The sequence below is a fragment of the Myxine glutinosa genome, chromosome 6 (genome assembly GCF_964187855.1).
Source record: "Myxine glutinosa chromosome 6, kmMyxGlut1.1, whole genome shotgun sequence".
In the NCBI taxonomy this organism is placed as follows: Eukaryota; Metazoa; Chordata; class Myxini; order Myxiniformes; family Myxinidae; genus Myxine; species Myxine glutinosa.
In genome coordinates this window covers 45,679,991-45,702,893 of record NC_136266.1, presented here as the reverse complement: position 1 = coordinate 45,702,893, position 22,903 = coordinate 45,679,991, and the positions used below count along the sequence as shown (strand labels likewise).

Sequence of the window (22,903 nt, the reverse complement as noted above, 5' to 3'; positions counted from 1 at the left end):
GATATGTTCCTAAAAATATTGATATGTTCACATATTATTTTAATTGTATCATTAGAGTAGGCCATTGTAGGATGATGCTATGTTTACTTATTGTAATATCTTGCTTTTTTTTTTTTAAATTAAAACTTCTAAAACAAAACCCTTTTTATTTATTGTACAGGTGTGCCAATCTACCTCTCCCAGCCTCACTTTCTGGATGGTGACCCCAGCTTGCAGCTGTCGGGCCTTGCTCCTGACCGTGCCCAACATGGCACTGAAGTATTAATCCACCCGGTAACTGCCTTAACATGCTTATTACTACTATTTGATAACTTTGCTCTTAAACTATTGACCATCGTCAATCTTGTAATTTGGAATTGGGTTTTTTGGGTTTTCTACTGAGGATTATATGAGGCTCACGTATTTTGCAATAAGGATTATTGAAAAAGTAAGTGACTATTAATGACAGCATGACACAAATCTACAAATAAAATTAATTTGGGTCAATTATGTTATTATTTTGTATGCAGCCTATGGCTGCTGGTTGCATCATTTCTGGGAGCACAGCTGTGCCCCTGATGCAGTGCCCCCTGTTCCCAGTAAGCTGGTACTCATTTTGCCGACCTCGGAAGGATGACGAGCTGAGTCAACCCACCTGGTGTTGTTTAACGGCATGACGGGCTAAAACTAAAGACCCTATGATCTTAAGCCAGCCACCGTAACGGTTAAGCCAACACCAGGCTATTAATTTAGGTGATGGAGATCCAATCCTGGAATGAGATGAGAGATAACGGACCATCTACATATCACATGTGCAGGAGAGATTGAGAATGAGAAGGAATGAAAAAAAAAGATTTTACTTTGTGAAGAAAAGTTATTAGTGGTTCAATGTTTGGCCACTTATGTATTGTGTACAACTACATGGATGATGCGCTTGTTGTAAAATTAAAGGATGTTTACGAAGCCACGATGTTGCAAATGGAATCTCGTGTTAGACATGAGTCAAAATCCAATTCCTTGAGGCCTGACTGTGGTTTATAGTTTCATAGTGAGTCTGAAATAACTGTGCTGATAGTCAGAAGTAGTTCAAAGTGTTATTGCAATTTGCCTTGCATACTTTTTAAAGTTTCATACTTTTTGTGTCGAAGACACATTAATTGAGTTAATAACGATATATGGTTTGAACCTGGCTCAGAACTTGTATCGAATTGACCATCGTTGCAAAAACCATTTACTGAGATATTGGTGCTTATTCCTTTTCAGCTTACAGGAGTTCCCCTCAGCGTGAACATGAAGTTTCAAGTGAATCTTCTGATCGAGTCCATGTCAGACTTTCCGTAAGTAATGTCCAAATTGCATCCATTGGCCATCTTGGTTTTTATTATTATTATTTTTTTCCTGTGGCTCAGCTAACCACTATAATTCCTCTTCTGCTGTCTTCCACAGAGTAACGAAAAAGTTCTCCAAAGTTTTGCTGCCGTTGATATGGTTCTCGGAGGTATGAACGGAAGCTAGATTGGAAAAGGTCTTCGTTATTTTGCGTTTTCTATTTGGCCATATGATGTAATCGAGCTTCCGTCTCACCATCCGTATCTGCCCCCCTTCAAAGGGAGGCGACGTGACGGGAGGTTTTCGTGACAGAATCTACACCAACCTTGTCTTGATGCCTCACGTCGTATCATTGGCCGCCTGGGTAGCTCTGGGCCTCGGTGTGGTTCTGTGCCTCATTGCTGCAGCTCTTGCTGCCCGAAAGGTGAGGAGCTTCAGTGGTCAGTTTAGACTTCACTAATCAATAGGGTGTTCATGGTAGTGGTGATAAGTAGAAATTGAGAGTGTTTGAATGTTGCATTCATGTATTTTTCAGAGAAAAAATGGAAAAGATCACAGAAAGATTGCTCTTCAAAGGTGAGCTTGAACTTTCATGAATGAGAAATAGATATTTATACCGGGTACCTAACATGTTGTGCCATGTTGGCTCGCATGTGCTGAACAACACTATAGCACATAATTTTATGAAATTACAATAATTTGCATAAACCATACTTCAGTGGGATGGAGGGGTAGAGGGTTTTATCTACAAAAAATGTTGAGCGGTGTCGGAGCGGAACATGATTGAAGAGCAAAATGCATGCATCAAATTTTGATTCAATCGTCACACATTGCTCTGCTGTGTCTTAGTCACTCAATGAATATGAATGAATGAATGAATGATCGTTTTAAGGCCATTTTTCCCCGCTAAAGCGGGGGTTAGCCTTGCGGGCCCCATGACAATCATGGTTCCCTGTTTGAGGCAATGTTTTTATGGCCGGATGCCCTTCCTGACGCCAACCCTTGGTCACGCTCTTACGATGTGCAGGGATACGGTGTACCTATTCTAAATTGGGGTACACACCGTGATCATTCATCCCAGCAAGCTGGTACTCAATTTGCCGACCTCGGAAGGATGACAGGCTGAGTCAACCCACCTGGTGTTATTTCAATGGCACGATGGGCTTGATCTCGGGACCCTAAGATCTCAAGCCAGCCACGTTAACCGTTAAGCCAACACCAGGCTAGTTATTGTGGTTGTTGTTGCACCATCCTTTATACAGAACGTCCAATGAACTGCCGCACTAGTTTCATGGCTTGGGTTACAATCCTGGATGGGTCGCCACTCTGCCGCAGGCATGATGCACTCCGAATATACAGACTTGGCATTTAATATGGAATTTTTTTTTTCTTGACTTGGGTTTACTTTCTGAACTCAGTATATCAATCTGGTGAGTTTCTTTTACCCTTCGTTGATGTCTTTGTTGAAGGAACCATGTCACTGATTGTCTTTCGCAGCAAGAAGTCAATAACAGGATTATATCACAGGTGGCGTGACAAAATGTAAGGACAGGTACATTTGACGATTGGCTTCACAATCAGGTATATAAGTGTTGTTGCGTTCTGTATTAGTGGAAAACAACTGCTGCATGTCTACAAAAGTTATTGCCGCTTCCTCTGGAGATGGTCCGTCAACTTGACAATGCTGTTTGTCATGGAGTGGTGGCTTTACGAAATTCTGGTATGAAACAGCGTGCTATTGCTCAGCAGTATGGCATCACTCGAGGTCAGGTGTCAAAGATCCTGAAACGAAATGCTCAGAGGGGTGTCCCTACTCCAATACCGAGGCCAGGACGTCCACGCAGAACCACAAGGAGAGATGATCGGCAGCTGCACCGGTTGGTCTGCAATGGCCGTACCAAGTCAGCTAATCGGCTTAGGGCTGAGTGGCAGCAACTGACAAATGTGCCTATATCCAGAAGGCTAGTCAACCAACGACTGGTTCAAGCAAGCTATCGTGCCAGGCGTCCCCTGAGAAAGCCACGCCTGACCAGACAACACAGCCAGCGCCGATTGCAGTGGGCCAGAGAGCACCGTCAATGGCAGCCAGGACACTGGAATCACGTGACCTTCAGTGACGTCTAGATTTCTGGTCTATCGTCAAGATGGCCACGTCCGAGTGCGCAGACAAGTGCATGAAGCCCACAACGAAGATTGTATAGTGCCAAGAGTCCAAGCTGGAGGTGGTGGGCTGACTGTTTGGGCTGCTTTTCATGCAGGGGGCAAAACTGACCTGGTTGTTCTGAATGGAAACCTGAACCAGTTCAAGTACAGGGTCATTCTGGAAGAAACATTGCTTCCATTTGCTCGTGCAGCCTTTCGAGGAAACTTTGTCTTCCAAGATGACAATGCACGGCCTCATCGTGCTCGCATGATCCAACACTTTCTTGCTGACCGTGGTGTAGAGCATATGGAGTGGCCTGCCATGTCCCCGGATATGAATCCGATAGAGAACTTGTGGGCAGAATTAACGCGTCGAATCGACAACTTGGACCAGCAGCCGACCTCTGTGCGTGAATTGCAGCAGACTATTGTCACTGCATGGCAAGCGATTCCTGTCCAAACCTTGGCAAATCTCGTGAACAGCATGCCTCGACCTGTGTGTGCTCTCCTGAATGCTCGTGGGGGTTACACGAAGTACTGAACTGTAATTTTACTGTCCGTAATCCCAGTCATAATTTAGCTTTTGTTTTTGTTGAAATTTTTTATGGCTAATGTGCAAAATAAAGAGGTACTTCTGGAAAACGTACAGAAATTTAATACAGTACTGTCCGTGAATTGAGTTCGATATCGGTTTACATCACTTTCAAGGATCAATTTATTTGCTTCGAAATGTCAAATGTGGTTTTTGTTTCTTTTAAAGGTCACATTAACAAAATCTAGAATAATTTCAACATAATTCCAATGAACTTTTGGTTCCAAGTCATCTTGAAAAGCAAGTTCACCCCCAAAAAAAATATTCCATATTAAATGCCAAGTCTGTATACGTATGAATATTTTTAATAATCAATTTGTTGTAAATGCGAAGTACGAATGTCATCAGTAACATAAATTATTACTTTGTCGAACTGTTGGGGGTGCAAAATTAAAGTCCCTAAGGTGTTTCTATTAGTCTGCCTGTGTATGCATACAAACGCGAGCACATATACTGACCGAAAAAAAGAAAGAAAAAAAAAATGTATATAAATAAATACCCTCATCCCTTCGGGAACAGACTAGGTGTGTTTTGTCATTCCAGTCATCGTCATTGTCTCATTACTTGTTGTTTCCAGCAATGGGAAGGATTCAGAAGCGGAGATACCAATGAAGCCGAAACTACGCATAGAGGATGAAACGAGGCACCAAAGTCTCTGAACAAGCCACCTATCTTGAGAATATCTCTCAATGGTCCATCTACATTTATTTATGCCCCTCCTCCTTTACGAGAACTGTTTGGGGGTTTTTTTGTGGGTGTGGGAGGAGGAGGTGGAATTGCCTGCACCTCTTTTTCACCGCATTCAAGCTGCTTCCATGTTAAAGCATTGCCGAAGTATTAACATGAATTATTTTGGTTATCACGTTCAAGAACACTGAAGTTTTCATTTGTACAGATCATATCCTGTAAACAAAATGCAGTAACTGTTTATCATTGGGCAGCTGGTGGAATTCAGCCATATTGCTTGTATTACATCATGTTTTTGGTGTTTTGGGAACAATCTGGAATATTTTTTTTTTATATATATATTTCTGGAGGGGCAGAGCTTTATGCAAACAGCTGTAATTTGTAAAGGTAATGTGAATAATTTTGTCTGTTCATCGAACTTTGTGTGATGTTTTTCATGTAAAGATATTCTGGGAGAGCCATACTTGAAACAACTTTGTATAGAATGGATGCCTTTGTTATGAGTTGTGGCACAGAGGTGTGTTGTGGTTTTGAAACGGTTTTGTGCAAATCTTTTGATTACTAAGACGACCTTAAGATATAAAATGAACAAAAAGAAAAAACTTTTTTTTTTATACCGCCAGTGAATTTTGGGAATTTGAGGCTATCTATTTACGTATGCAAAATTGTAGATTTCGATTTCCTCCCCCCCCTTACCCTAATTACCTTATTTTCCTTTTCTCCATTTTATTCCCCTATAATTTACCCCTCCCACCCCAACCTTGGTGCTTATGTTATATATGGGTGGCCTCATGAAAGTATTACAGTATATCCCAAACGAAGCATTTTCTCGCTGGTGCATCTTGTGCGTTGGTGGGGAAAGTTGGCACAAAGTTCAAATATCTCAAATTACTTTATCAGGTAGTTTGGTGTCGGATTACTTGGTGACCGATTCATGGTGCAATCCTTGGGATGTTGAGTGATCTGGTCTCTTTTTGGTAGTTCTCGCTGTTTATTGGCCTTTGCTTTCTCGGCTGTACAAAAGTGCAATTTTGTAAATTGAAAATAAAGGAATTTTTAATTTTGAACATAAAATGTTTCACTGTGTGATTTTAAAGATTTTACACGTACAGTATTTATACACTTTTCTACATGCCAGCAAGAGGCTTTAAAGTGATCACGGTGAGTGAAATCACTGATCTGATGAAAAGGTTTTCATTTTTATTTTTTTCGATAATTACCTCTGCCACCAAAGGTGGATGGAAGTTGTGTTTTCACCCCTTTTTGTATGTCTTGTCTGTCTGTGAACAGGATATCTCAAATAGTTGTGGACGGATTGACTAAATTTGGTGGACAGTTTGGTATGTGAACTGGACGAAATGATTAGATTTAGGTGAACATCTGGATCTGAGAATGTAAGCGATTCTACACCATTGAGGGCAAAAAACGATATCAAGTTGTGAACAGATTCGGATGAAACTTTGGACGTTGTGGACGGATGAAACTTTTGACAGGTTGGGTGAGTGACAAGGACATGCGGATTAGATTTTGGTTCGGGTCATATCTGGATTCCAACCTTATCGATGGGATACAAAACGTCAACTTTTCAGCATGGCGGAGGTGAGGTGCAGTATGCTCTACCGAGTGCCGTACTAGTTTTCTGATTGGATCAATCAAAAGTTGCTCTTGCCATCAACATTTGGATGTTGGGTATACTGGTGGTATTCATGTGATTGGAATTTCATTCGTTACCATTCATCAGCCACATTACTTTCATTCAGTTGCATTTGTCAGACAAAAAAAAATTTTTTTTTGTAGGAAGGTACAAAACACCAATCTTATCTAGATTAACTCTCAATTGGTACTTGTTTCTGAAGGACATCCTGATTACAATCACTTTCACCACCTGGATTATTTGATTTGCGTTATCCAAATAGGGTACTTTTTGGGCTTATTTCACATAATGACTGACTTATGGTCCACTTTTAATGTTTAAAAGGATTAGAACAAAGACAATCCGCATGGGGAGGATATCCTTCTTAAGGAACTGCCCCCATTGAGTGCTGAGAAAAATGGCGCCATTGTCATGACATTGCTAGTACCCAGAGTGCCCCAGGAAGTGACATCACTTCCTCCAAAACTCGCTGTTTTTCTCATATAATGGCCCTTTGTTGTCTCAGGTATTCATCTGTGTGGCAGCTTAACTACAGGCCTTAAATACTGTTAAAAAAAACCCCACATTACAGTCGATATTCGATTGTGTCAAGGGTCGAGGTGTTGAGGCAAATGCACTTATCATTGTGGGGGTGTAAAGGCAAAAGGAGTGGTAGAAGATGAGGGGGGATGGAAAAGGAATGTGTAGAATATATGTGGGATGGGGGTGTCCGTTCTGCCAGGGTTTGTACATAGGATCTTCATGGACACTTGTGACTCATTTTTGTGGAGGGTTTCACCTGGTACATGGAGATAAAGCAGACAATGACAATTTTCAGAGGTGTTTTAATAAATAAGAACTGTTCACTGTGATATGCATATACTTATAGTAAAGCTTTATCAAACATTTATAGAACTAGCGGGGTCACCCGTGGGAATCCCACGGGCATGGATGTGTGTGACATTTCGACATATTGAGTTATATGCTGCACATTCATTTTTACAAAATGGTTACTGGCAAGTCATCAGATCCAGAAATGGTGTGATGAACACAATTTATTTATTTCACATAATATGTGACCCCTCACTCCTCTCCACCTGACACTCTCCTGTCTCCACCTGACACTCTCCTGTCTCCACCTGACACTCTCCTCTCTCCACCTAGCACTCCTCTCCTCTCCAAACCCTCACATCCCTCTCCTTTCCAATCCCTCACCTCTCCAATCCCTCACACTCCTCTCCTCTCCAATCCTTCACACGCCTCTCCAATCGCGCCTCACACTCCTCTCCAATCGCGCCTCACACTCCTCTCCAATCGCGCCTCACACTCCTCTCCAATCGTGCCTCACACTCCTCTCCAATCGTGCCTCACACTCCCCTCCAATCACTCCTCTCCAATCGTGCCTCACACTCCTCTCCAATCACGCCTCACACTCCTCTCCAATCGTGCCTCACACTCCTCTCCAATCGCGCCTCACACTCCTCTCCAATCGCGCCTCACTCGCCTCTCCAATCGGCTTTCCCCGTCTCGTTTCTCTCCTTTTTCTCCCGTCTCGTTCTTTTTCTTGCTCCAAATCGGCCCGTCGGAATCGGAAATCGGCCCGTCTCGCCCGTCGGCCCGTCGGAATCGGAAATCGGCCCGTCTTGCTTTTGTGCTTGTGCGTAAATAAATTGTGTTCATGACACCATTTCTGGTGTTGGGCTAGCGGCTAGGGTGCCGGCTTAGGATCCTGGGTTCGAATCTCGGTCGATCGCCGAATTAATGCCAGGGGGGTTGACTCAGCCTGTCATCCTTCCGAGGTCGGCTAATTGAGTACCAGTTCACTGGTAATTCCCTGTTTGTCGTTGAAGGCGGCAAAAAGGGTTGGCGTCAGGAAGGGCATCCGGCCGTAAAACATTGCTTCAAAAAGGGGACAAAAAAACAACAACTACCACGGTCCCCGAAAAGGCCAACCCCCGCTTTGCGGGGAAAAATGGCCTCTAAACGGTGGTTTTTACACCATTTCTGGATCTGATGACTTGCCAGTAACAATTTTGTAAAAATGAATGTGCAGCATCTAACTCAATATGTCGAAATGTCACACACATCCATGCCCGTGGGATTCCCACGGGTGACCCCGCAAGTTTGCATTGACGTTCGTCGATGGACTCGTTCGCCCGTCTCATTCGTTTTCTTGCTGCATCCTGTTCAAGTCTGCGTTCTTCATCGATCGTCTCATTCATTTTGGAAATAGAAGTTTCCACGCAACGCATGAATTGTCACGATCCTCAAGAGGAATTTGTCTCGTAATCATCAAATGATAAATGGCAAGTAAATTATATTGTGGAAAATTAAAGATTTCAAATAAACCTATTTAAAGTGTATTCGCACATAACTAATTTTAAAAAACGAAGAAATATCTCTCGGTAATTTCCTGAAACATATTTTACTTCCGGCTAATAATGTTGAATTAAATAAAAACGAAGAAATATATGTCGGCATCATTGTTGACGTTTTTGTGACGACTGTCATCAAACGAAAAAGTAATATATCTTAACGGAAAAGCAAAAGCGAATTTTTAATATATATCGACACGTTGCCGTCGGTGTCATGTTGGGCGGTGTATGATACACCATGACGCGATTTTTAAAAATATATCTCTGCATTTTCCCGCGTGTGTGGAATGTTCTCAATTATTGCTGACACCGAGTCCAAAACCATCGATAAAAATGAAATCATATGGTGAGTTAGATTGGAGATAAAGGCGTGAGAGAGACTCAATGGCCTTGAAGTTGAAGTTACAGGCGTTTGAGAATTCATTTCGTTCTATAAACGGCAACTTTCATTGGATTTCCTTCCCGTTTTTTTTCAACCGAGTCGAAAACTATGTTAGCGACTGTGAAAAATGAAATGATATATCGAATTTTTAATATGTATCGACACGTTGCCGTCGGTGTCATGTTAGGCGGTGTATGATACACCATGACGCGATTTTAAAAAATATATCTGCATTTTCCCGCGTGTGTGGAATGTTCTCAATTATTGCTGACACCGACTCTAAAACCATCGATAAAAATGAAATCATATGGTGAGTTAGATTGGAGATAAAGGCGTGAGAGAGACTCAATGGCCTTGAAGTTACAGGCATTTGAGAATTCATTTCGTTCTATAAACGGCAACTTTCATCGGATTTTCTTCTCGTTTTTTTTCAACCGAGTCTAAAACTATGTTAGCGACTGTGAAAAATGAAATGATATATCGAATTTAAAATAGATATCGACACATTGCCGTCGGTGTCATGTTGGGCGGTGTATGATACACCATGACGCGATTTTAAAAAATATATCTCTGCATTTTCCCGCGTGTGTGGAATGTTTGTGGAAAATTAAAGATTTCAAATAAACCTATTTAAAGTGTATGCGCACATAACTAATAAAAAAAACGAAGAAATATCTCTCGGTAATTTCCTGAAACATATTTTACTTCCGGCTAATATGTTGAATGAAATAAAAACGAAGAAATATATGTCGGCATCATTGTTGACGTTTTTGTGACGACTATCATCAAACGAAATAGTAATATATCATAACGGAAAAGCAAAAGCGAAATTTTAATATATATCGACACATTGCCGGCGGTGTCATGTTGGGCGGTGTATGATACACCATGACGCGATTTTAAAAAATATATCTCTGCATTTTCCCGCGTGTGTGGATTGTTCTCAATTATTGCTGACACCGAGTCTAAAAGTAAAACCATCGATAAAAATGAAATCATATGGTGAGTTAGATTGGAGATAAAGGCGTGAGAGAGACTCAATGGCCTTGAAGTTACAGGCCTTTGAGAATTCATTTCGTTCTATAAACGGCAACTTTCATCGGATTTTCTTCCCGTTTTTTTTCAACCGAGTCTAAAACTATGTTAGCGACTGTGAAAAATGAAATGATTTATCGAATTTGATTTGAAATAAAACTGGGGGAGAGCAAGACACCACGGGCCTACAAAACAGGACTCAAAGCTATGCGAGTTAATAAAATGGTGGATATTTGTTTATAGCCACTCCCAGAATGGGTGGAGCTATGGGTGGAGCTACTCTGCAAACCGAGTAAGCCACACCCCGGACAGACACCCAACAGATAGACAGACAGACAGACAGAATCATCTACGGCTATTATAATATAGATTTCTGGTGTTGGGCTAGCGGCTAGGGTGCCGGCTTAGGATCCTGGGTTCGAATCTCGGTCGATCGCCGAATTAATGCCAGGGGGGTTGACTCAGCCTGTCATCCTTCCGAGGTCGGCTAATTGAGTACCAGTTCACTGGTAATTCCCTGTTTGTGGACATGGACATGGACACTTGTGACTCATTTTTGTGGAGGGTTGCACCTGGTACATGGAGATAAAGCAGGCAATGACGACAATTTTCAGAGGTGTTTTAATAAATAAGAACTGTTCACTGTGATATGCATATACTTATAGTAAAGCTTTATCAAACATTTATAGAATAGTATGAGTAAGTACATCTTAAAACAAATAAAATTTTAACCTCATTATCAAGATATTCGATATATAAATCAATGTTTACTTGGTTGATGGAACAAGTTGAAAACGTGGTTGTGCAAGGGATGTGTATTAGAAGGTTTTATATAGATTGACAAAAAAAAACCATAGCTCCCAGTTCAGGGTGGTGGGATGACCCAATTCTCTAAATATGTATGACATGGGGGCATCACATGTTCTGAAATACCCCAAATGTGGGTGAATTAACATAACTCCATAACAACTGGTTCTTTGCTTATTCTGTAAACTTAGACCTCAAACGACCATTGTTGATGGATGCAACAAGCCGCTTTCTAAAGTGTTTACTATAATTCACAGACCAGTGTTTGTGTGTATGTGTGATGTTTTTGTCATGCTACTCCTACAGTTCTGGCCTGATTACATCCAGACTTGCTATGTAGGATCAGCATGATCCCAGTTAGTGTAATAGCGTTGTTTTTATCTTTGCAAGTGCAAAGGGGGATGCCAATTCTCTATGTAAATGTGTATCGTTTAGCGCCACCTCCAGGTGGGAGAGGGTACTACAAGTTCCACCATTTACAGTACAGTATTCCTGTCCCCACGTTTTCCAGATCAGTGTGGTGTTTTGAATTAAGCAGTAGGCATTTTTTTGCTTCATGCACACAACCCAAGCTTTAAAAAATTTATTTTTGGGGGCAATTGAGGGGTCAGTTAATTGCCTATACACTGCCCAGGTAAAGATTATATGTCAAAAGAACGTGTTGCATGCTTTGAACAAGGTCGTCCATAGGGTTAGGGTACTCTGCTCGTCAGAGACAAATCGTTGAACAGAAACTTTTTGTGAATACAATGAGTTTATCACGACACAGCGACTCCTCACAACATAATGTATATATATTCAGGACAGTGTAGTGATAACACAGCCATGGACCTCCACCAAGTGAAAATGCACAAATTTCTTGTGCGAAGATTTACAGGTCGAAATTGTAGTTGTCAACACCAGCTTTGGTACGCTGCAAGTAAAAAGAAATGAAAAACAATGTAAACATTAATGATGCTTTTGCTATCATTGATTTCAAATCCTTGTGTTAGCTTCGCAGATGTGGTTGGGTTAAAAGTGCAAAAGGGTCCTGAGTTCAAAGCTCCATGTCTCAAATTTTTTTTTTCTTCCACAACCTGTAACAATTTTACGTGTTGGCCTCATGGTTAGGGTGGCGGGCTTGGGAGCCTAAGGTCCTGAGTTCGAATCCCATTGAATTAACGCCAGGTGGGGTTGACAGCCTGTCATCCTTCCGAGGTCGGCAAAATGAGTACCAGATAACTAGTTATAGAGGCACTGCATCAGCGGCAGACGTGCCCACAGAAAAATGATGCAACCAGCATCCAGGTGGCTGCACACGAACCACCACCACTTAAACACTGTAGAACACAAATCCCCTACTTTTCACTTTCAAAAACCTTTAGTTTAGCAGTATTTAGACAGAATATTACAGCATTTTACATCACAATTTGCTCTTTGCAGGCCCGGCCCATGTCTTTTTTCTTTTCTTCTGAAGACTGCGCAGGGTAAGGTGTTCCTTGAACTCAATAGTTGGTCTTGCCTCGATAGAGTAGCGAGACAATTGTATCGCCGGTGTGTGTGTCAATGTCTATATTTCCACTTTATTTTTTTTTTCTCTGCAACCATTTGTCCGCTCGATGGAGAATATTTATTGATAACTCTGCCATCTAGGATCACGTGGCATGGCAACCATGTTGGATTGAAGGAAAAAAATTGAAACTTGGCAGATGTCATAAAGTCCCCATGGGATATATAGGATGATGTCGGTGAAGTGGTATTCCAGCCATAATTGGTTGAATCAAAATAAAATCCTTATCTGAAAATTCATATACAGGGTGAGTCAAAAGTAGCGGCCGATTTCTGTTTTTTCGGCTGTCAGATTCTTTCTAGGATGTCATGTTAATAATCGTCTTGCAGATTATTAATTTTCTTAATTTATTTATTTTTGTTTGTTTGTTTTGCAGGTTATTGCTGAGAGTTTGGAAAGTTACTGAAGTTGTACCAAATTGAACCATGAATTACCTTTCAATGAATCAACGCATTGCGGCCGTGAAACATTACTACAAATGTAATGAACAACCAACGATGGCGGCACGCCGTTTGGCACAGGAATTCGATATTAAACCCACCCCAGGGAAGAAACATACGATTGATTGTCGAGAAATTTGAAGCAACAGGGTCGGTAGCCACTGCAAAGAAGTCCGGTCGTCCAAAAACGGCAACGAATGTAGCTAAGGGTTTCCCCCGTAATAATTTTCCCCCGAATAAATGGTTAGATAAACATGTCATTCATTTATTTATACCTTCTTGTACACTGCAATACAAATGGCAAACAAACAATCAACTGACAGAAATATATATATATATATATATATATTGTTACGGTACCCGACGTCGGCCTATGGTTCCCCTTCGAGGGGGGATTAAGCCCCTCGTCTGTTACTGACCGACGTGGTCCCGGGGGTATGACGCCACGCCCGGTCGGCACTGGATAGGGTTTTAGGCCCACAAGTCCTATGACCTAAATACCAGCGCTTCCCGGTACGCGAAGGAACACCCCCCCGCTCACGGCCGCAGCGTAATGGATGTTGTGCCGAGCGAAGCGAACCGCGGCGTGAGCCGTTTACCAAGACTAGACCCGATCCTGAAACGTTGGCCAAATCGTGCCACAGATATTCAATGAGGGAAAAGACAATGACACGGATGTGAAGAAGAGGAAGACGAAGGCAAAAAGGTTTGAACTACGACTATTATTTATTACTATTTACAGGACCAAAAGAAACCAAGGAAGAAGGAAAGATAATAAAATAATGACAGAAGGAATCAAGGAGACACAGTGAAATGCTAGCTTATCTACACAGGCTTAACTTATACCCCAAGACAGAACAAACAAAGACGGACTCACACGAATGGGGAATTTGCAGGCAGGAATGATTGGAAGGAGGAATGGGAAGGTTCAGCTGGGGCAGATGGTTCGGGCTTGATCCCGCACGGGACGTCGGGCTGGACCTCGACGGCCACCGATGCCACCGCAATCTGGCTCCCGCTGGGTAACGGGTCGAAGCTGCCTGGTGGAGCCAAAACTGCTTGTGGAGCCAACTTCTTAACGGGCGCAACTCTCCGTGGGGATCCCTTCCTCTGCCTTTACCAAGCTCGTCTGGACTCTTCTCTCAAATGCAACCACCTTCGACTCCTTGCGCAAACGCAACCACCTTCGACTCCTTGCTCAAACGCAACCACCTTCGACTCCTTCCTCAACTCCTAGGCTTCCGCGCGCGCTTATATCGCCCTCGGGCAATCAAGCCGCCGGCCTCCAGGACACGCCCATTGGTGAGGTCGCCTCGGCCCTGATTGGTGGGCACGGGCTCTCTGGCTCCACCCTTGATGACGATCGGCGGGCCACGCCCTGGATTCGGCGGCTCCTCCCCCTTCTTCTCAGAGCCCACCTCGTGGCTAATGGAGTCGCGGTGAAAACCGCCCAGCAGCTGCGGCGAATGCAGTTGGCAATCGAGGCTTTGGGAATGGGGCTTTGGGAATAAAAGGGGATCTATCTATTTGAATTCGGTGCAATGGAGTGTCAATTAATGGAAGACAAAGCCTTAGCCTAATACACAGAATAAGGAAATAACTACCAACAAGCAGGGAATCTATGATTGGCTAAACGTGATTGTATATGGCCTAACTATGGGACGCCCTTTGACCTTTATACACAACAACTGGAGGAAGGAGGGTCCACAATAAAACAATTTAAAAAAACACAATTCTCATATCCACAACAATATAAACAGAAATCGGGTGCTACTTTTGATACCCTGTATTTGATCTATGACTGAAGTGAGTGAAGAATTAAATTTATGACAATCGGTCACGTGGTCCAGTGGCCATATCAGATTGAAAATAAAAAAGGAAAAAATTGTTCCTCCAGAACTGCTTAACAGATCAATGTGAAACTTTATCCATATGATCGACCAGCCATGGATAATGTAGTTTGAATTGTTTATGCCTCTGCCGACAGAGTCGCCGGAGGCATGTTTTCAGGTTGTCCGTCCGGCTGTCTGTCCATCTGTCCGTCCGTGATAGGTTTTCGTTACCACGATAACTTGAGAATGGTTGAAGGGATCTTAGTCAAACTTGGTGCAGGTATGTATAATGAGGTAAAGATGAACTGATTAGATTTTGGGGTCACGTGCTCAAAGGCCAAAAGTCAGAGTTCATGTTAGGTTAAAAACCCTGTTACCATGATAACTTGTGAACCAGTGATGGGATTCTGACCAAATTTGGTACACATGTAGAATGATGGCAAGATGAACTGATTATATTTTGGGGTCAAGAGGTCAAAGGTCAAAGTCTATCATAGGTCTAACTTGAGAACGGCTGAAGTAATCTAATTCAAACTTGGTAGAGGTATGTATAATGATGTAAAGATTAACTGATTATATTTTAGGGGCAAAGTTCAAAGGTCAAAGGTCAAATTCTGTTATAGGTCTCTAACTTGAGAATGGCTGAAGTGATGTAATTCAAACTTGGTGAACATAAATATAATGATGTAAAGATTAACTGATTAGATGTTGGGGTCCTGAGGTCAATGGTCAAAGGTCATGTCAGGTAAGAATGTGATAACTTGTGAACAGCTGAAGGGATTTCACTTAAAACTTGGTACAGGTACACTACCGGTCAAAAGTTTTATAACACCTCAATTTTTCCAGTTTTTATTGAAATTTAAGCAATTCAAGTCAAGTGAATAACCTGAAATTGTACAAAGGTAAGCAGTAAACTGCTCGAGGTTTAAAAAAAAGTTTAGTTTAGCAAAAACGGGAAAATAATGCAAATTGCACAGTTATGTTGTAAAAAAAGGCCTTCTTCAGGGAACAAGTAATGGGTTAACAACTCACAGCTGTTCCGCAACAACGCAAGTAAATTAAGCCTTGAAAGTTGATGCAAACAATTCCTACAGGTGTCCCAACCTCTGCTGATTACTTGCTTAGAAACCCCCTGTCTGTATAAAAGCAGTATTGGAACAGACTGTTATTACACCCTCTGAAGCATTATTTGGACAATATTGCACTGCAGGAAGTAGTATATTGGAAACTGGAGGAAACTCGAGGGAGCGGAAGACAAGATGGGGAGAGAAGGGGAAGCACACAAACACAACATTTGAGAGCAGGGAGATGTTCTGGAGGGATAGGGCTTAGGGGGAGGAGGCGTGGGAAGGGAGGTGGGGGGGGGGGGGGTGGGAGAAGTATAAAACACAAGGACACCAAGGACTTCCAGGACAGAAGTTGGTATTTCAAAAAAGTGGATTTGGGGTGAAATTAGCGGGGGTAGAAAAGATCAAGGTTTTGGATGGGGGAAGATAAGAGATGGTGGTGAACAGCTGTTTTAAAGACCTGGAGGGAGGAGAGGGATTGAAGAGAGTGAGGGAGTTTGTTCCAGAGGCGGGAGAAAAGAGGAATGAAGGAGTGAAGGTGAGCAGAGAGTCTTGATTTTGGCAGTTTAACCATAAGAGGGTTGCAGGCAGATCTTGTGCGACCTGCAGGAATATTTGGGGGACAGAGCCCAGAGAGAGCTGGGGGGGGGGGGGTGTGGGGGAAAGGCCAGAGAGGAGTCGGTAGAAGACGGAAAGACCACCAACCTGCCTGCGGTGAGTGAGTGAAAGGCCCTCGGAGTTAGCTTTATCGCGGGAGATTCCAATGATCCTGAACGCTTTGGTTTCAACCGTGAAGACGAGCTTGGTGTGAGGCAGGAGCACCAGCCCAGAGGGGAGAGCAGTATTCCATTGAGCTGCGGATGAAAGCCTTGTATGTGGTGAGGAGCTCAGGTGTGCCAAGGAAGGACTTCGCACGACGGAGGATGCCCAGTCGGCGACTGGCTTTGGAGGCCAGATTTGAAATGTGGTTTTCCCAGGAAAGATCATGGCAGATAGTGAGACCCAAAAGCTTGAGTGACAGATCTTCTTGGAGAGGATTATTCAGAAAGTGGATGGGAGGGTTGTCCAGTCGGTCTTTTCGGAGAGACATCGTAAGAGTGTGAGATTTGTCAGGATTGAAAGACATGTTCCACTTGTTTGCCCAGTCTGTGATTTTGTCCAGGTCTGTAGAGAGTGAAGAGGCTGCAGACTGCCGATCTGAGGGATGAGGAATGGAGCGACAGAGAGTAGAGTCATCAGCAAAGAGATAGAGAGGATTTTCAAGAGAGTCAGAGAGATCATTGATGAAGACCAGAAAAAGCACAGGGCCCAGAACATTGCCTTGGGGAACTCAAATCTTTGGTTCATCACGCAGGGTTTTTGTACGCCGTCGAATAGGCGAAAGGATGGTTCCTCAGTGTGTGACACCAACTGTCAAACATGGAGGAGGAAGCGTGCTTGTCTGGGGCTCTTTTGCTGGATCCAGAGTCGGCGTCTTGCACAGAGTGACTGGCACCCTGAACCAAAAGGGCTACCACAGCATTTTGCAGCGCCATGCAATACCCTCTGGTATATGCCTAGTGGGTCAGGGGTTCATCCTACAGCAAGATAATGACCCTAAACACACCTCCAGGCTATGTCAAAACTACCTTCGAGGAAAAGAACAAGATGGTAGGCTTCAAATCATGGAATGGCCAGCACAGTCTCCAGAGTTAAACCCCATCGAGCTGGTTTGGGATGAACTGGACAGAAGGGTGAAAGCAAAGCAACCGACAAGTGCAACACATTTGTGGGAACTTCTGCAACAGTGATGGGAAGAACTTCCCGAACAATATTTGATTTCCATTGTGGAAAGAATGCCACGAGTGTGTTCGGCGATTATATCTGCAAAAGGTGGCGACTTTGGTGAGTCAAAAATTTAAATTAAATTTTGTTAAACAAAATGATTCGATGATTTATTTTTTATCTCCAATTGTTTATTTGTTCTATGCTTAATCTCAGAGTACATTGAGACATTAAACTGCGTAAATTTCAATAAAAACTGGAAAAATTGAGGTGTTCTAAAACTTTTGACCGGTCGTGTATGTATCATGATGCAAACATGAACTTATTAAATTTTGGGGCCAAGAGGTCAAAGGTCAAAGGTCATGTCAGGTAAAAATGTGATAACTTGAGAACAGCTGAATGGATTTAAAGCAAACCTGGGACAACTCGTTATTGTTTCCTCTTAATTCATTCAATTTAGCCTCAATGTGAACAAAAGTGATTGTTAAATATCCTCTAAGTGTGGTAATCTTCATCCTGATGAAGCAGCACTTGAATGGAAGGAAGGAAGGAATAATCAGTAAAGTTACGGATAATGGCAATGTATGTGACATAATACGGTGCGGCATGCATACGGGTATATGGGTCATAAAGCATTGGGTCATAATAGTAGTGTGTACAGTTAACCATGGTATTTTTGTTCAGAATGAGCACACGAGGTGAGACAATGCGCTCTTCCGAGTGCCGTTCTAGTTACCCAATGGCTCTGCGCGAGGGACGGGGCTTTGCAAACACTTCTGTGCATTGCCCATCTGTCTGGGCTGTAACGTTTTTTTACAATTTGAGCTTTTTTCATGAAATTTTAAACAATGCTTCATTATGAGAATGTGGAGAAGACTAATAATTTGGTCTAAAGTCATTGGCATATAAAATCATCAGTTTTCATCCAATTGATCTGATATTTTATGAATTTGCATATTGATTCACCAATTAAAAGTTAAAAGCCGATTTTTTTTTTAGATCAAAAGGTCAAAGGTCATGGTTACATAAAATCGACAATTTTCACCCGATTGACCTGAAATTTTAATAATTTGTATATTGGGTCACTGAATTGGTTCACCAATCAAAAGTAAGAAGCCTATGGATTTGTTTTTAAATTTAAATGGTCAAAGGTCAAAGTTGTATAAATTTGTCAATTTTAATCTGATTGATTTTGAGCATTTAAACAGGGTTTGCATATTGAGTCACTGAAGCCAATTGCTTTTGAGGGCAAGAGGTCAAGGTCACCTAAAACGGTCAATTTTTTAAAAAGTTTTTTTCGTCATGATTAGCATATGGAAGAAGTGGATTACACAAACTGACTTTGCATTTTCAGATGCTTTCGACTTTATTTTATTTTACCAATGGGAAAACACCATTTTTACCAGTGTTTTTGGGAAGTTTGAATTGTTATTAATTTAAATATTATTCTTTTCAGTTGATTTTCAGTTGATCATATCATACAGGTGATGCTAAGAGAAAGCTATAAATTCATCAACTTGAATAGTCTGCAGAACAAAAGGTATTGGAAAGGTACAAATTTGTACTTGCAGCTTTCAAATACTTTTTCTGATTGTAGTTTTTAACTTTTTCATACCTCGGGACTAGAAAGCGACAAATATGTACCTTTCTATTATCTTGCCTGGTTATATTATCTCACTACTGTATATATGTACATATATAAATATATATATATATATATATATATATATATATATATATAAATATATATATATATATATATATATATATATATATATATATATATATATATATATATATATATATATATATATATACATATATACAGGTATATATATGTTGTTGCGGATCGCCCGAAGCCCATTCCCGTTACAAAGGGGGGATTAAACCCCTTCCCCCCCCCCACCCCCCCGGGTCTTTGTGTCCACGAGGCCGAATCACCACTTCCGGAGCAAGCGTGAAAAAGGGTATCGGGTCAACATCGCACGTACCTTTAACCCACCCTGCTACGAAAGCGGGGACCGAACCCCACACAAGGCACGCTTAATCGAGTACGCCCGAGCGGTATGCGTATCACGTGACTCGTGCCGTTACTTTTATGGAACCCGATTCGAGCGGTTCTAGTCGTACCATGCGAGGCCAATCAATGGAAGGGACGGGAACGGTCAAATAAGAGGAATAACGCCATTTATTATTTATGTACAATGATTCACAGAAGGAAAGGGGACACAGAGCAGAAGCTTAATCAATCTTAACTTATCCCCAGACACAGGGCCCACTCACGCACACGGAGAGAAGAAAAGAAGAAGTCCGCGCACCAAACGCGCTTTGCCGTCGGTCGCTCCGGGGCAGCTCGCCCGGCGTGGCTCTCTGGCGGTCACGGCACATATGCAGGCGAAGGCAGGCAGGAGGAGATCGCGCGTCTGTGGCCCGGCACGGGTCGTCCTCTCAAGCGCACGATTAATACAGTGCAGAGTGCAGGGCACAGGGCACGGGGCAAGTTCGTGTACAATCACGATAACCAACAATTCAATGCACTCGTTCTGCGGCGCGTTCTCAAGCTCAACTCAACTCCACTCACTCTCACAGGGGTTCCGACTCAACTGAACTGACGCGCAAGTCATCTGAGGTGGGGGGGCTCGGAGCAGGGTTTTATGGCTCCGCCCCGGCCTTACTCGAATGTTCCAAGCCCCACCTCCCGTTGCCGTGGTTAGCCACTCCCCTCGAGCTCTGATTGGTGGCTCATGCTTACCGGCCACCCCCCCCCCCTGCAGCGCCTCCCTTCGGCCTCACCAGACTTGTTCAGGCCTGTCACGTTGCATGCTTGCGCCAAAAGATCGCCCTACTCATGGGCCTGCTCAACGCAAAACTAACACAGGAAAGGACTACGCTTACATTCACGAAGAAATAACTAAACTATCGCGAGGCTTCATGTTGTGGTGCGTCTACCGACGAGGGGGATTATCCTTTATTCCAAAACCGTAACAATATATACGCAAGTATATATATATATATATATATATATATATATATATATATATATATATATATATATATATATATATATATATATACAGCAATACCCCGGCCTACGTCATTAATTGGTTCCATAAGCCGTGACGTAACTCGGTTTTTGACGTAAACCGGGCATAATGCCTTAAAAATGCCTTAAAATGAAGACGTAGCTTCGGAAAATGAAAAGCGCTTTTTCAGTGACATATGCGAGAATACGTTCCCCATCATGAATGATGATCGATACCGTCGACCGTGGCAGCCCTAAGTCATGCGCTATCACCGACACTTTTTCACCTTTTTCATACCTTTTAATCAGATTTAACTTATCTTCCATCATAACTACATTACGCTTGGAAACACCAGCACTATCCTTCTTAGGACCCATGGCTAACACAGACACAGTAAAGGAATAATCACAAAAATAACAGCGGAAGGCAAAGCAAGCACGCGACCACAGCACAGGACAAAATGCATATGGCGTCGCCTTTGTTTTGAATGAGAACCAGCAGCTACGCGTACGTATACTGTACTTACATTTTAAAATATTTTTAATGTGCTTTTTATTGTATTTTAACTTGTTTTTTTAGCTTCTTTTATTGTTAATTTTTATGTACTATTTTATTTATTTTAAATATATTTTTAAGGAAAAATTAATTTTTTTCACGTCCTCCTATTATGATGTAGGAGTGACGTAAAGTCGCACATAATGACGTTCGCTGAACTGAAATTTACTCTAGATGAGTGGCGTAAAGTCGGATTTGACGTAGGTCGAAATGGTGTAAAACGGGGTATTGCTGTATATATATATATATATATATATATATATATATATATATATATATATATATATATATATATATATATATATATACACAAATATATATTTTTAGCTTACTCCATGCTCGGGGTACACATACAATTCTCTGTGGGGGGGGGGGGGGGGGGGGGGGGGGGGTGGGGGGGGGGTAACATATCTGGTTGTTCTGCTTTTGTTTTCCTTGTGTAGCCCCCACCTCGAGTGGCCTTCTGGTTTTGTGGCCGGCAATATCCCATTAAAAAATAGTAATAATTCCAAAAAGGAAAAGTATATACACATTTGGTTATCTCTATATTCACGTAAATGCTTTGCCTACCCTGTGAGACTTTTTACAGCAACAGCAGCAGCAGCAGCCTCTCAAGCACATGGGCAAAATAATCAGAAGGAGCACAGTTCCTGCAAACAAACACCACCGGTAATCGATTATGGGTTAGTTTAATTCATATTTCTGAATCAAATACATTTATTTTCTTGTCAATCAGTTGCCACCACTGTGATGTCAATTATATAGATATGACAAATGCTGACAAATTATATATAGATATGTCAACTATAAAATACAAACTGCTGTTTGCATGAGTTAGAGTAAACTTTTACTCTGCATCTCCTGCCTTAAAATGCGGAAACTCCCAGCACTCAAAATGGTCGAGCTGAGACCTTCACTGGGGAGTTGTGGCCTGTTCTAAGGATGAGATGCCTGGTGTCACCACTGTTATAACTTGAAGATATAGCATAATCATGAAACAAATGTCATGGATCAGAGGAGATGAAGAAGAACAAAATATTTACAGTTTAAAGCAGACTCAACTTCTATCGTGACAACAAGCAGCAATGTTGCTTGTGTTAGGGAATTTATATTCTGAAACATTATTCAGCTGGGGCCAAGTGAAGTGTGGTCGAGGCCGTTTATTCCTAGTATAAAGTCTGGTGTTGGCTTCACGGTTAAGATGGCTTGCTTGAGATTTTATAAGATCCTGAGTTTGAGCCCCTTTCATATTATTGAATTAATACCAGGTGAGTCGATTCAGCAAAATGAGTACAACATGACTGGTTATAGAGAGGCATTGCAACAGTGGCAACAGTGCCCTGAGAGAATGATGCAACCAGCAGCCACAGGCTGCACACAAACCTCCATTCCTGGTAGGTGAAACACCCTGCAACTCATGCCTGCAGAAAACGGATTTTTTGGAACGGTGGCCGCATTTCCACCAATCATCACATAACCTTGTCTTAAAAACATATCCATGGGGAGGCGCATTTGTTGAAAGTTTAGTATCAATTGCTCAAGTGGTTGCAGAGAAAAAAACTAATTTTAAAATGAATAAAAGTGAAAAAGTGAGAGCTTCGGCTGATGTTCCACAATATAGTCAAGGATGCTTGTCGATGCCGATTACTAGTATCTTATACATAAAGCTCATTCTAACCACTGACTCACTCACTGACTGACTGATATTAATG

The 22,903-nt window shown here is 42.1% G+C and overlaps 1 protein-coding gene and 1 long non-coding RNA gene across 3 annotated transcripts; one reads left to right on the top strand and one right to left on the bottom strand.

Moving 5' to 3' along the window:
• Positions 1-129: 129 nt before the first annotated feature.
• LOC144892595 (scavenger receptor class B member 1-like) lies at positions 130-5,803 on the top strand. 2 transcript variants are annotated; one of them, XM_078779813.1, is made up of 6 exons: positions 131-273; positions 1,243-1,316; positions 1,426-1,477; positions 1,589-1,732; positions 1,844-1,884; positions 4,620-5,803. In XM_078779813.1, the coding sequence occupies exons 2-6, from the start codon at positions 1,270-1,272 to the stop codon at positions 4,699-4,701; spliced, it is 366 nt and encodes a 121-aa protein (XP_078635939.1). In that variant the 5' UTR covers positions 131-273; positions 1,243-1,269; the 3' UTR covers positions 4,702-5,803. The 2 variants fall into 2 exon arrangements, with proteins under 2 accessions (XP_078635940.1, XP_078635939.1); XM_078779814.1 differs by lacking the exon at positions 1,844-1,884 and having other exon boundaries at positions 130-273.
• Positions 5,804-10,757: 4,954 nt separating this feature from the next.
• On the bottom strand, positions 10,758-21,848 carry LOC144892508 (uncharacterized). The gene is made up of 2 exons (XR_013623710.1): positions 21,762-21,848; positions 10,758-11,874 (listed from the first exon to the last, which is right to left on the bottom strand). It is a non-coding gene; the product is annotated as an uncharacterized LOC144892508 (long non-coding RNA).
• Between the last annotated feature and the right edge of the window lie 1,055 nt (positions 21,849-22,903).